The 13,391-nt window shown below is 46.8% G+C and overlaps 1 protein-coding gene across 2 annotated transcripts in view; it reads right to left on the bottom strand.

The window, feature by feature from the left end:
• The window catches only part of ITGB5 (integrin subunit beta 5), a 113,427-nt gene that overhangs the window by 69,929 nt on the left and 30,107 nt on the right, over window positions 1–13,391 (bottom strand). For both annotated transcript variants that reach the window (XM_054575183.1, XM_054575185.1), the window contains one exon: window positions 6,156–6,324. In XM_054575183.1, coding sequence (XP_054431158.1) covers window positions 6,156–6,324 — 169 coding nt within the window. The remainder of the gene's footprint in view (window positions 1–6,155; window positions 6,325–13,391) is intronic.

The following is a 13,391-nucleotide window of genomic DNA, read 5'->3' as shown; positions in this document are numbered from 1 at the left end:
AAGCACCCAGGCACCAGGTAACAGAGGGGGCATGGACTTTCCAATCAACCAGAGCTCGTTCCTGTTCCGGCTCTGCCCCTTACTACGGGTAAGTGTAATGAACCCCTGTGCCTCTCAGTTTCCTCACCTGTAAACTGGGGACAACTCCCACCAACGCACTAGAGGACTGCTGAAGGACTGCAGTGTAGGTCACGGGTACTGTACACAAAACATCTGAAGCACAGGGAATGGTTGAGCAAGGGCAGCAATGACTTTGCCTCTGGGGGTCCACAGAATTTGTCTTCCTGCAGCAAAGTCTTGCCAGAGTGAAGCTGTCCCTCCAGCCCCTTGGGGCCATGGTCTCCACTGCACATCAGAATGCTCTCCTCGGCAAGGGGAGACCAGCAAAGGAAGAAAGGACCCAATTCACTTAGTTTGCTTTGACACTTAATCATCCACCTACTTCTGAGAGGGGATATAATGCTTTAAAATTTTAACGCAAATGCAAAATATGAGAATCAAGATTAAAATAGAAAGTCTGTCTCAAGGATATGGAAGATAAATGCTAGTGCACTAAAAGCTAGGACCAAAAGGGAAGTGCGCTGGGTTGCACGGGTCTCTTTTCTGTTTGAAAGGAGGAAGCAGTCCCTAGACCCCTGTGCAACAGGGGTGTGCCCAGCCGGGCTCCACGGGGCAGGCAGCTTGTTTAAGCTGAGAGCCACAAGGAAGAGCAGCAAAGGTGCCCTTCCTGAGAACAGGAAAGTGGCTGCAGTGTGAACCACTCATCATACTTCCACCTATAATTTCAGAATAAACAAGAATAAACAACTTAGAAACCACTTCTAGAAACTCATAAAAGCGGTAACGGGAGAAACTATTATTCTGACCAAGAAAACGTATAAACAGGTACAATAATAGGTTTCCAGGTAGAGATATGAAATTCAGGGCAGTGACATTCCCTCATTCTTTCCCAGCTTGGTATGACACCTTGGAAAAAATGCCTGCAGGGATCACAGAGGCCTGGCTGAACAACGGACACCATTAGATGGCCTGGCACACCACTGTGACCTCCTGGGAGAGAGTCATTCCAAACTTCCACTTGTAGAAACAAGGCCCTTATCCTAAATCAAACCTTAAATAGAAACAGTTTCCTTCTGTTTGCAAAGAGCAGCTTTCCGAGAAATACACAGAGAGTCATGGAGGTGGGATTAAAGGTCAGTCATGTGAACATTCCACGCCCTGTGTCTCACAGTTGATAACTAACAGCCAGTCCATCCCAGGGAAACCAGGGTGAGAAGGAAACCAGAATAAAGACCCCTGTGGGCTGTGAGCCAGCCCTGCTATCAGCCGCATCTCCAAGGGCTCCGGGGTCAGAGTTGGACGGTGCTGCTGCTGCAGGGGTCCCCGCCCAGCCAGCGCCAGCCCGTGGCCGGCTCCTCTCCAGCTGCAGAGGCTGGGGGCTGCTGGCCCGGTCGCAGTTGGTTTGCAGGGTTAAGTGGAAGGACTTTCTGTCTGGGCAGATCAGGAGGCAGGCAATTCAGTAAACAAGGTAAGAAATGCTTAGGACTTCAAAAAAAAAAAAACAACTTTAAAAATATATCACTGAAATAAAAAATCTAATTATCACTGAAATCTAATCATCATTAAAAATTGGAAGTGGGGGCCCAGTCCCCAGTAGTGGCAGTTCGAGAGGCAACCAATGGGTGCTTCTCTTGCACACCCATGTTCTTTGCCCTTTCTCCCTCCCTTCCTGTCTCCCTAAAAATAAAGAAATACAATTTTTCAAAAAATAGAAAGAAGTGAAAATGGGGACAGAAAGAGGCTTAGCTCGGGGCAATGGGCACACGGTGCAGTGTGCTGATGCTGTTTTACTGGCTTGTCCACTTGAAACCCATATGGTTTTGTGAACCGATGTCACCCCAATAAATTCAATTTAAAAAAACTGAAATTTCATTGAAATAAACCGATACCTGAGACTTGCTTCAAAATGAAACAAGATTAGCCACGAGTTAGTATTTGTTAAAGATAAGCAATGGGTACATGGGGTTTAATTTCACTATTCTCTCTACTTTCGTATGTTTGAAATGTTTCACAATTTTTAAAACTCACACATAGTCATTGTGGAATTTTAGGTAAGTACAAAATTTTTTAAACCACAAAATAAAAAAATAAAAACCACAGATAATCCTATCGCTGGACAGAACTATCATCACCCCAGTCTATTTATTTCCAATTTTTTTTGTCTTTTGTTTGCAAACTAGAGTCATACTGTTCGTACTGTTTCATCACTTACTTTCAACTCCCCTCTTAATTAATCTTACGAATTATTCAATTCCTTAAATATTATTTGAAGGTATGACTGCTACACAGTTATTCATCTAAAGGTAGGTCACAGGATCAAGATGGCAGTGAAGATAAATGCTGTGCTCACCTCCTCACACAATCACATCGAAATTACAACTAAATTACAGAACCACCATCACTCAGAACCTTCTGAAATCTAGCTGAACAGAAGTCCTGCAACCAATGATATAAAGAAGCTACACAGAGACTTGTAGGAGAGGTGGAGATGCAGAATGGGCTGGTCCCACCCCATGAATGGCGGATAGAAATCAGAAGGGACATCTCAACTGCAGAGGTCCCCCCTGAGGAGCTAGGGGTCCCAGCCCCACACCAGGCGCCCCAGCCCTGGGTTCCAGAGCTGGGAAGAGAAGTCCCCACAACTTCTGGGTGTAAAAACCAGTGGGGATTAAGGCTGAGGGAGATGGAGACTGGAATCCTAGGCAGTTCTTAAAGGGCCTGTACACAGACTTCTTAGACTCACTCCTCCTGAGCTCCAGCCTGGAGGCAGCAGCTCAAAAGGTACCAGGGCTTTACGGGGAGACACTGAATTGTCTGGCATCAGGGTAAGAGCTGGGGTTGGGAGGGCAGCTTTCTCCCAGACAGAAGTGCTAGCAGAGGCCACTGTTCCTTTCCTGAGCCCTTCCCCTACAGAGCCAGCAGGCAGGTGCCATGTTTGAGACTCCATCAACTTGGCTCTAACTGTGTGCCCCGAGCTGGTGACTGCCTGAGACTCTGCCCCACCCAGCTTGCAGACCTACCCAAGCTGTAGCTCATGCTTCAAACTTTCAGAAAAATCTCAAACAAGCAGCATCTGGCATTGGCATGCCCTGTACCTCTCACTAGGTGGCCCAAGCTCAGCCGTAGGGGCAGCCACCTTGGTTTGCAGTTTGGCCTCTCCTTGGAACCCCCAAGCCCAGCACAAATAGCAGCCATCTGCATATCGCTTTGTAGCTAATGCTCGGTGGCTGTGGGCAAAACACAGGAGGTGGCTGACCTTGGAATGCACCTCCCAGGAGGCCCCAGAGATACGTACCTGGGGGACAGCTTCAGACCACACTGAAGCACCACCCAACCATCCCTACAAGCAACACACTCAAGGGGTGGACTCAACAAGGACCAGAACCCTGCTGAAGTTCTGCTCCGTGGGGTGTGCCCCTGCACGGCTGATCCTCCACCGAGGTCACAGTCAGCACTTGCAGCTGACTGGCCTGGGTAAATCCCTCCCATCGCTATGCCAACAGCAACCAAGGCTCAACTACAAGAGGAGGGTATGTACAGCCCACACAGGGGGCTCACCTGGAGTGCCCAGCTCAGGCGCATGGAGAAGCTGTGCCATCCCTGGGCCTCAAAGACACCTACTACATTAGGCCACTCTACCAAGCCTGGGAGACGTAGCAGCTCTACCTTATACACAGAAACAAATGCAGGGAGGCTGCCAAAGTGAGGAGACAAAGAAACATGGCCCAGACGAAAGCACAGAACAAAACTCCAGAAAAAGAACTAAACAAAATAGAAACAAGCAATCTGCTAGATGCAGAGTTAAAAACACCTGATTGTAAGAATGCTCAATGAACGTAGTGAGAACCTCAACAACATAAAAAAGTACATGGAAACCATAAAAAAGAACCAGCCATAAATGAAGACTACACTGCCCTGACCGATGTGGCTCAGTTGGATGAGCTCTTCCTGCCAAGCAAAAGGTCACTGGTTCAATTCCCAGTCAGGGCACATGCCTGGGTTGCAGGCTGGTCCCCCACTGGCATGTGTGCGAGAAGCAACCTACTGATGGTTCTCTCTCACATCGATGTTTCTCTCCCTTTCTCCCTCGCTTTCCCTCTCTCTAAAAATAAATAAAATCTTAAAAATAAGTAAGGCTGTGGTGAACCAGGAAGAATGACACTTGTTATAAACAGGGGATTTGAAGTGAGAAAGAAATTGCTTATTGTGTACCCAAACATAAACTGGCAGCACAAGGGAAAAGAAAAGGTGAAGGGAGAAGCTGGTGGCTCACAGACTGCACAGCTCCAAGCAATTATTAACTTCCCAGGTATTCCCTACTGCAAAGGTCACGGTGGGGAATAAAAGAAAATGTCAACGGAGTGCCTCTCAGCCAACAATAATTTATACATGAAGTTTAGGCAATGAGCTTAAGAAACCTCTGAAATGCTCTATCTTGAAATACTAAGTTTTCAAAAGGAAGAATATTTTCATGGGCCTAGGGCAACATAGGAAGGTTCTGCAGGCACAAGAGTAAATCCAATGGCTTCTCAAAGACCACTGTGCTTTAAATCATGCCATTCCAACAAATGTAATTAAACAGTTAATATAACTGGACATTGCTTAGGTCTGTCTCTGGGTTCTTTCCCCTAAGGCTAAAAGGTAATTTCTTCCCTCAAAAAAGAAAATCCACAAAATCCTGAAGATGGTGAGAGAGGGCATCCTCTGCTTTCTCTGCACTATTCGTCCCTGCCAACAAGTGGAATTTTGCAGAATGTCTGTCAATGTCTGAATGCCAGTCAAAATACCATGTTTCTTTCTGAAGAAATGTACACACTGCACTTGAAAGGTGAAGAGCTGAACACATTCTAACTATGTTCCTCCTGGCCTCCTTGGACACTGCAAAGCATCGGGGACCTCTGAATCACACCATTTGGTTCTGGTCAGCAGCTGGGAAGGGGCCACTCTGTGGCCCCCCTGAGTATGGGGCCACTGGGAGACCTTTCTCTCCAGGTTGGCCGGCAGTGGGCCCAAGAAGAGGAGTGCAGGAAACTGAGCTTTCTTCACTTTTCCCCTTCCCCTTATCCTTCTCTATTTACCATTTCAATATTTTTTAACTTACGGAAACCGTGGCTCTCTTATCACTCTGTCAAGGCCTGAGTGGAGGGAGAGTGAGACACACGGAACACAGGCTCCCCAGCGTCAGAAACATGTAAGCGGACAATTTAGTGCTTATCATCTACTAAAGAACAGCAGCTGCTTATAAGCATTCTCTCTCGAACGGAGTCCTCCCCGCCTTCCCCAGCCCTCCATGAGCATGACCGTCCCCAGCACCGGCCTGCCGCCAAGCCCACCTAAAGTTTCAAGGAAGCATGGCCAGTTACATACGCTTTATGATGACCACTATGGAAAAATTTCAAAATGTGCATTGGGATAACAAATTCAGGAATGATTTTTATGTTTTGTTGTTGTTATTGGGTTTTGACAGCAGAATATTATTTTAAGAATGAGTTATTACCAACATTCCAATGATATAGTTTGCTGAGACTGGAACCTCTTAGAGCATGAGTTCATTTCTGACCTAAGTGTCTACCCTCCCCCTGGATTCACATATCACAGAGAAGCAGGAGAAAAAAACAAACAAAGAGAAATGCAACCAAAGATGACATGCAATTCTCCTTTTCAGCTGGATTCCCCAACAGAACAGTATTGAAGATTTTCCAAAACTGGGCCAGAAAGATCTACAAGCTTCCATGCATTTGGCTTGACCTTTATTTTTTTTTACCCCTGAACAGATGCAAAAAAAAAAAAAAAAAAGCCAACTGTATGGCTACAGAACAGCTGTCTCCTGGCACAGACAGCATCCCGCCTCACAGAACCACACCCTGCCACAGAGATACACACCAGCCCAGATCCATCCCCAAGCTCAGGCTGATCTGACTGCTGTACATTTCCTCAAGGGCCCACTGAGCTCACCCTCTGATGTAAGAGTGGACGGCAGGCCACAGGCTGGGATGGCTCAAAATCTGCGGTCTCCTGCAGGCAATGTAAACGCCCACCCTGACACTCTCTCCCTCGACCTCCCATGCAGGCTCAGGACCAGAGAGGAAAATTACCTTGCAGACAGCTGCCTGGAGTATTGCATCAAAGCCCCCCTCGGGGGCATCGCGGTTCCGGGACACCCTCTGTTTCCGAACTTCCTCATTGAAGCTGTCAACTCTGTCTGTGAGCGGCAGCAGGTGGCGGAACCCAAAGGATGGGACACAGTTTGGGAATAACTTGTAACTAGAGAGAAAGAAGAAAAAAGTCAGTTTTCCATCACTGTCGCTAAATTTAAACCACCAAGTACTCTTGATTATCTACCCAGCACCTACTGTGTGCTCCTGGGACCAGCACAGTGGGGAGAACTAAGAGAAATGACGTAGTCTCAACTCTCCAAACATCAAGCTCTCAACTGCAGGCAAGACAGCGTGGTAGGTGAATGAAAAGGAGAAATGGCTGAGAGGAAGTAGAGGTGAGAGTGGGCTACTAGGCTCAGATGAAGTCATGATGGAGGAGCCCTGATGCGAGGGACCAGCGGTTCAGGTGCTGCGGTCTCGGCAGTGTAGCGGGGAGGCTGAGTAAGGTGGGCAGCATCGAGTGAAGGCAGTATGAGCACAGTCACTCTATGAAATCAGTTTCTCCAACTCGGCTGCTGCCATGAGACAGGATCACATCACCCCTTCACGGCAAGCCACTCAGAGAGCACCAGGACGTCCTGGCACACGAGCCAGTGCTAAATGCGGCAAGAATGAAGACGTTCTTTCCACTTCTTCATTCATTTAGCAATAGTGCAACAATAAACTCTCTGCCCTCCTAGATGCAATAAATAGCACTTAGAAACCAACCATCTCCAAATCGAAAATTGTATCTGCAAGTTTGGAAAGGGGGAAGTGCTGCATCTTAATAGTAGGTTAATGAGTGATGTGAACAAAATATTGCGCAATCTCACCTTGAGTATGGAGTAGAGATCCCAAGTGGCCTATTCCTGGAGGGAGTCAGATCCAAGTTATAGTTGTAGGAGTTTCATATGTAAATATAGCCAGTGAAATAGGACAAGAGGCCTTATATTGTTTCTTAAATGGGGTCACCAGGTAAAGGGTGAAAGGGAAGAGCCTTGGGCCCAGAGAGAAGAGTACATGCAGGAGCCCTGAGGCAGGAGGGAGTGTGGAGAGCCTAAGGACAGGGGAAGGCCACTGGGACTGCGGTGCAGAGAGTAAGGGCAAGAACGGGCTAAGAGGGGGCAGGGAAGCCAGGCTGGACCAGAAGCCTCTCTTTCAGAACAGAAGATGAAAAACAAACAATAACAGGGAGGCCTGGGGGGAAGGCTTTCTGCCCCAATACAAAGCCTGCACAGGAAGGGAAACAGGCTTAGCAACCGCTCGGGGATGCTGCCTAACTGCCACCAAGGAGCCGCTGCCAGGGCAGGTCTGGGCAGGCTTCCCTCCACCTCCAGAGGCAATTCTGGGCTGTCTGGGAGGCTGCTCCATTCTCTCCGGGACCTACAGGGTCTGCTCCATCCACCAGTCACTAACAACAAGCTGGCTCTGGACAGAGTCAACCCCACTGCACTGCGGCCTCACTTCTCTGCACACAGGGACAGCGACTAGGGGCTTTGCCTGCTTGCCGTTCCTTCCTTCCGCTCCCTCCTCCTACCCCCAAACCTTCACCTACTCTTTGTGCTTGGACAGGTCAGATTCCTAAAACCTGTGCCTGGGGCCACCCAAACTTTTCATCCCTGTCTCATTTTGCCATAAAGAGAAGGGGCATGGAAATTACATTGCCGTCTGGAAGAAGGAATTGAGCTGAGGCCCCATCCGGGGTTCTGTGACCAATGGGCAGGCCCGGGAGGAAGTATATACAAACTCTCGCTCCCCTTCTCTCTTCCTCTAAGCAGCTACTCCCTTCTGTGTTATTCTAGTCCATGACTTCGGACTTCAGGTATGTGCTGACTGTCCTGGTTAATCAGGCTGGCTGAGGAAAGGGAGGAGAGCAGCAGAATAATAATAGCTGCTCAATGTGAAAACCAGAAAAACTGTGAAAAGCTCAGATAAATTAACTCAGCTTTTTTTCCGTTTCTCCTTCATCCCTGCAAACAGCAATAAGCATAGCTGACCCGTGCAGGTATTAAGGCGCCTACCATTGACTGAAAACCTTACCAATAACGGAATCAGTTGATTAACACATATTTTGTATGCTATACGTATTACATACTATATTCCTACAATAAAGAGAGCTAGAGAAAAGAAAGTGTCATTAAGAAAATCATAAAGAGAAAAATACATTTACAGTACTGCATATATTTATTGAAAAAAATCTGCATGTAAGTACACCTACATAGTTCAAACGTGTGCTGTTGCAAAGGTCAACTGTAGATGTATTTTTACAGTGAAGAGTTACTATTAAGTTAGTAGGAACTAGAAAATGTTTGCCAGAGAAAAGCCTTCATACAAAAAACTTACTACAGCCAAATTAGAGTCACCTAGTTAGAGAAAAACAGCCCCTGTTGAATGTCTCCATCATCACCCGAATACAATGTCACCTGTGACCAATTTAATTGCACCTCTGGAACAGCTGGGTGACCTGAAGATCTAGATACTCGGGGGTCTCATGCCAGGAAGCACTACCACCTCCCCACTGTGTCTACGCCATAGGGCCCCAGCATAGGGACATGTACAGGGGGTTATTAAAGATTATGAACCAGGAAAGCAAAATATAGATGCTTAAACAACCTGAGGAGCAGGTGTACATACAAGTGAACCCAATTTGAAGACACTAGATCTAGGCAAATCCAGGAAACAATCTAAACGCCTCGGGACAATACCGTGGGATCATGGAGCTGACTGGGAAAGAGCCCCTCTTGTACCCTAATCATATAGAACTGCCAGAGAAAGTAGCATTTTTTTAAATGTTAGTATGTAGTTAAAACTCAAAGCCCAGCAAGGAAATCTCAGGCATCAGAAATGAAGAGAAAACCATCCAACAAATGGAAGGGAAGGAGAGGAGAGGTGGAAGGTGAGCAGGGGCTCTGGCGGCGCGCTCCCCATGTGTCAGGACCCGAGGGGCCAAGGGCTCGGGCCGGACTCTCACAAGGACATGAGAGCCTCGGGTCGGGGAAGAACAAGCACTGGGCTAGGGAGGCAGAGTGTTATGAAGAGTTGCCCTCTCACAAAAATCAAAAACAGGAAAATTCCAGCCACTGGCCTGGGAAAGAGGGAACATCCACTCTGGGCCAAAGGAGAGATGAATCACCCATAAAAATTGCAACTCCAGGCCCAAACAAGTCAGAATTCGCTACTTTTATGGTGAAAGAACCCCCAACTGAGAAATGAACAAGAAAACTAGTCCTAGTGACAAGGGGAAGATCCCGGCAGCAGCAAACATAACCCCCTTCCCCTCCCCGCAGGGCAGCCAGCACAGCTGGGTCTGTGAGGAGTGAGAGACCCGGGCGAAACAAGCACCCTGAAGGGGTGCCAGCAGGTTCAGCAAACTGAGGGCTGCACCGTTCAAGAGGCAGAAATAACAGAATGATCTCAAGTACTTTAAAACAAGGATATGTAAAACATTCCAGGAGAGGACGGAATAAATACCAACAACCAGAAGAGGATATTATTAGACGGAGAAAAGTCAGAAGCCTGTGAAAAAATAGTATGAAAAACAAAGTTGGAAAAAGGAACAAATCAAAAATACAGTCACCAAAATTCCAAAATGAAACTTCAGTATACAAATTAAACAACTGAAGAACAAAATGGTAAACTGGAAGAAATATCGTATTACACAGTTTCGGGAGGAGGGGAGTGTGGAGGAAAAAAAGAGGTAGGAATTGTGGGAGAAAAATTTAAAAAGCATGTAGTTTAGAATGAGAAGCTCCAACACCTGGTAGCATTAGACAGAAAATGGAGACAACAGGAGAGAGGAATTGAGGAGATGATGTCTGAGAATTTTCAAAAATAAGGATGTATCTCTGATTAAATAAGCCAACCAAGTATTTCCAGTTTTTTGTGCGTACGGTGAGAACGTTTAAGATCTACTCTCCGAACAACTTTCAAAGATGCAAGAATGTATTTCAAGGGTAGTACTGTTAACTATCAATCCAATGCTGTATATTAGATCCCCAGAACACATGCATCTTACAACTGGAAGTGGGTACCCTTTGACCAACTCTCCCCATTCCCTCCTCCCCCACCTTCCAGCCCCTGGCGACCACCACTCTTCTGTTTCTATTAGTTCAGCTTTTTTAGATTCCATGTATAGATGAGATATAACATGTATTTCAACAAGAGGCCAACACCTCTAACAAAAGTGTTCAGAATCACAAACAACATGCCAGATTAATCCTTCAAATCAGTGAATATCATGTGACTCTTCCCAGCAATACTATTCGTAGTAAAAACAACTAAATCTACATCTTTTTTCTCCTACAGCACCGCTGGTACTACTTACTTTAGTTCTGGCTTTTGGGGTGCATTCTAAGATGGGAAGAAACGAGTAGAATTTTGACTCTTTTGCTGAAACATCTGGAGCAGAAGGAAGAGGAACAAACCTCACGAAAGCCCCATGAAAAACTGGCTCCCTTTTCTCTGAGATGTCCTGCACAGGTGGCTAGGTCACCTCTCCTGACTTTGCAGGCCCCCAAACTTCCCGGGGACGGGGAGGGGGAGCAGCTTCTGCTGCTCCCACCACCAGGGGCAAGAAAAAGCTACTAGAGATGCCACTGCCACTTGAGGAAAACCCTGTGATGTTCTTCTCTCCACATTTGCTGGAGAAAAAGAATAGATAAAAATCACAACGTCTACCAGCCAGACATGAAACCCAAGCTGTGAGAAGAGAGGGGGTGGTGGAGACTGTGGCAGCCAAACAAATGGAATAAGCTCACCTTTACTGGACCGTCCAGTGTTTCAAGAAAACCTAGGAATCCTAGGTATTCATGGTTATTTTCTCAAATGTTGGTAACTAGTTCACACTGCCATTAAAACTCAGAAAGGCAGATAAAATACGTACAGGCTGCATCAGGCATGGCAACAGCCAGATTATGTCCCACAGCTTGCTCTATTCCTCCCCCCGGGGGAGTGGGGCATCTCCAAGGACACCCAGACACTGCACCCATTCCACTGCTTAGACGTGGGAGAGAACCTCAGCCTGCTCACTGAGCCAAAGAGTGACTCCCCGATGTGTTGCCCAGCTTGCAAAAGTTAATTTGCATAACTTAGACGTGATATTTCCTTCAAAACCCCCATTCTTCACTAGATTTCCTGTCTTACAAGCAGCTTTTCAGTGTGCCTTGTATTCGCGGTCAAGACTTTTACTGTCTGCAATTGGCTCTGCCTTCTAGGGCTTAGAAAAGGAGCTCTGAGTAAGTAGTGTGTAATAACCTGCATTCAAATGCAGAGCGCCCAGAGCCAGTCCTTCATCCCCTGCCAGCGTCCACTGTAGGTCTCACAGTCAGTGGGTGGTGCACAGAAGAATGAAAGTGGAGACACACCTGTCTGTCAGGAGACAGGGCTCAATCAGAGGGCAGAGGTGAAACAAAGCACCATCACTATTCCAGATGAATTGAAAAAAGGTTTTGGTTAAGATGCTGGTGCCCCTGGTAAGCAGCAGAAGTTCTACAATAGGATATTTGGCACTGGGACTCCACTGAAAAGGGCCTTGGAGACAAGTCTAAGGTAATGATGCCAAAAGCCACCTGCAGCCAGGAGGCAGCTAAACCCAGCAAATGATGACACCTGGTGCTTCTCTGTGGCTAGGGAACTCAGAATCTCATTAGTATTTAGCGCTTTTTCTTGGTGCTTTTTCTACCATTGTGTTAGTTCCCAACCCCTGGGGAAGACTTAAGTGAATGTCTAAGAGAGCATACGGAAGAATCAGGGAGGATTCAGAAGAATGTACACCACCAGCAGTCCAGCCCAGAGCTGGGCGCTGTTGAGGCTGCCAAAGATGAATGGGGGTGCTAGGCAGGCTCAGGGGCTTATGCAGCTCTCTCGGCGGAGGGACAGCCAAAGAGATCAGGGGTCAAAAAGCACCTCACAAGGAGGAGCGAGCCTGGATAAGTCACCACTTACATGAGAGCTGCAGTAGGGAACAGTTCAACCCTCACTGGATTTTGTACAAACAAGAAATAAATTCTCACTGTGTTTAGCCACTGAGATCTGCGGCTTGTTTGTTCCTGAAGCACAGCCTAACCTGACTGTAGCTAGACAAGCAACTAGTGGGCTGTGGTAGTTTTGGAATGGGCATGTTTACTTACAGTAGATGCAGATACAATCTGCGTGGTGTAGTGCGACTTGGATGGGGAAAAAATAAGCATCATAGTAATGGACATGCAGATTCTGGGAGTTCTTCGTCTTTTTTTTAATCCTTACCCAAGGATATGTTTATTGATGAGAGAGAGACAGAGAGAAGGGGGGGAGGGGGGAGAGAGGGAGAGAAAGAGAAAGAAAAGAAACATCAATGTGATAGAGAAATATTGATTGGCTGACTCCCATACACGCCCTGACTGGAGATCAAACCCCCAACCTTGGCATGTGCCCTGACTGGGAATTGAACCAGCAAACTTTTGGTGTATGGGGACAACGCTCCAACCAACTGAGCCACCTGGCCAGGGCTGGAAGTTGTTTGTCTTGATTCAAATCCCAAGTCTACCCCTTACTATTTGTGTAATCTTGGGTAAGCTATTCTCTCTAAGCCTCAGTTTCCTCATCTTTAAAATACGGCACACGACTACCTTAAAGACCTCAAAAGATTATGAGGTTAAATAAAATAACCCATGGAAAGTATTTAATATGGTGCTTGACACTTGGTAAGAACTTAAATCTTAGCTATTCCTTCTTCAGTGACTTCCCAAAATCTAACTAAATAAAGCTAAATGTGGAGATGAGGTAAGAAGAAATGGGGAGTTACCACTCATTGTAGTCACAGTGCATAATCTTGTCATTAAAGAAATACGTGAAAGGCTGTGAAAAACAAACCAACCTCACATAGGTTGTGCTAGGGCAGTTGGAGGATGTGATCCTCCATCCTACACGCACATACACCACGGCAGAGACCTGTGCACTAGTCCTGCTTCCTCATCGTCCTGGGCACAGCTAAACCAGTTTCCAGCCTCCTTGCTAGAACACAGTTCTTTAGACGAGAATTCAGGAGCAGAAGAGGCAAAGCCACTCAGTCCTGGCCCATAAGATCCTCCTATGAGCAACCCTCCAGACCTTATGACCTTGAAGCCAGCCACATGTGGCACATATGAAAGATGGTGGAATCTGGGTCCCTGAGACTTGCTTGGAGGAGAGGTGTCCACTGATCCAGAGACCCATTTG

The sequence above is a fragment of the Pteronotus mesoamericanus genome, unplaced genomic scaffold (assembly GCF_021234165.1).
Source record: "Pteronotus mesoamericanus isolate MK-2021 breed Mesoamerican mustached bat unplaced genomic scaffold, CSHL_Meso_final contig_27, whole genome shotgun sequence".
Lineage (NCBI taxonomy): Eukaryota > Metazoa > Chordata > Mammalia > Chiroptera > Mormoopidae > Pteronotus > Pteronotus mesoamericanus.
This window is presented reverse-complemented; position numbering and strand designations above follow the sequence as displayed.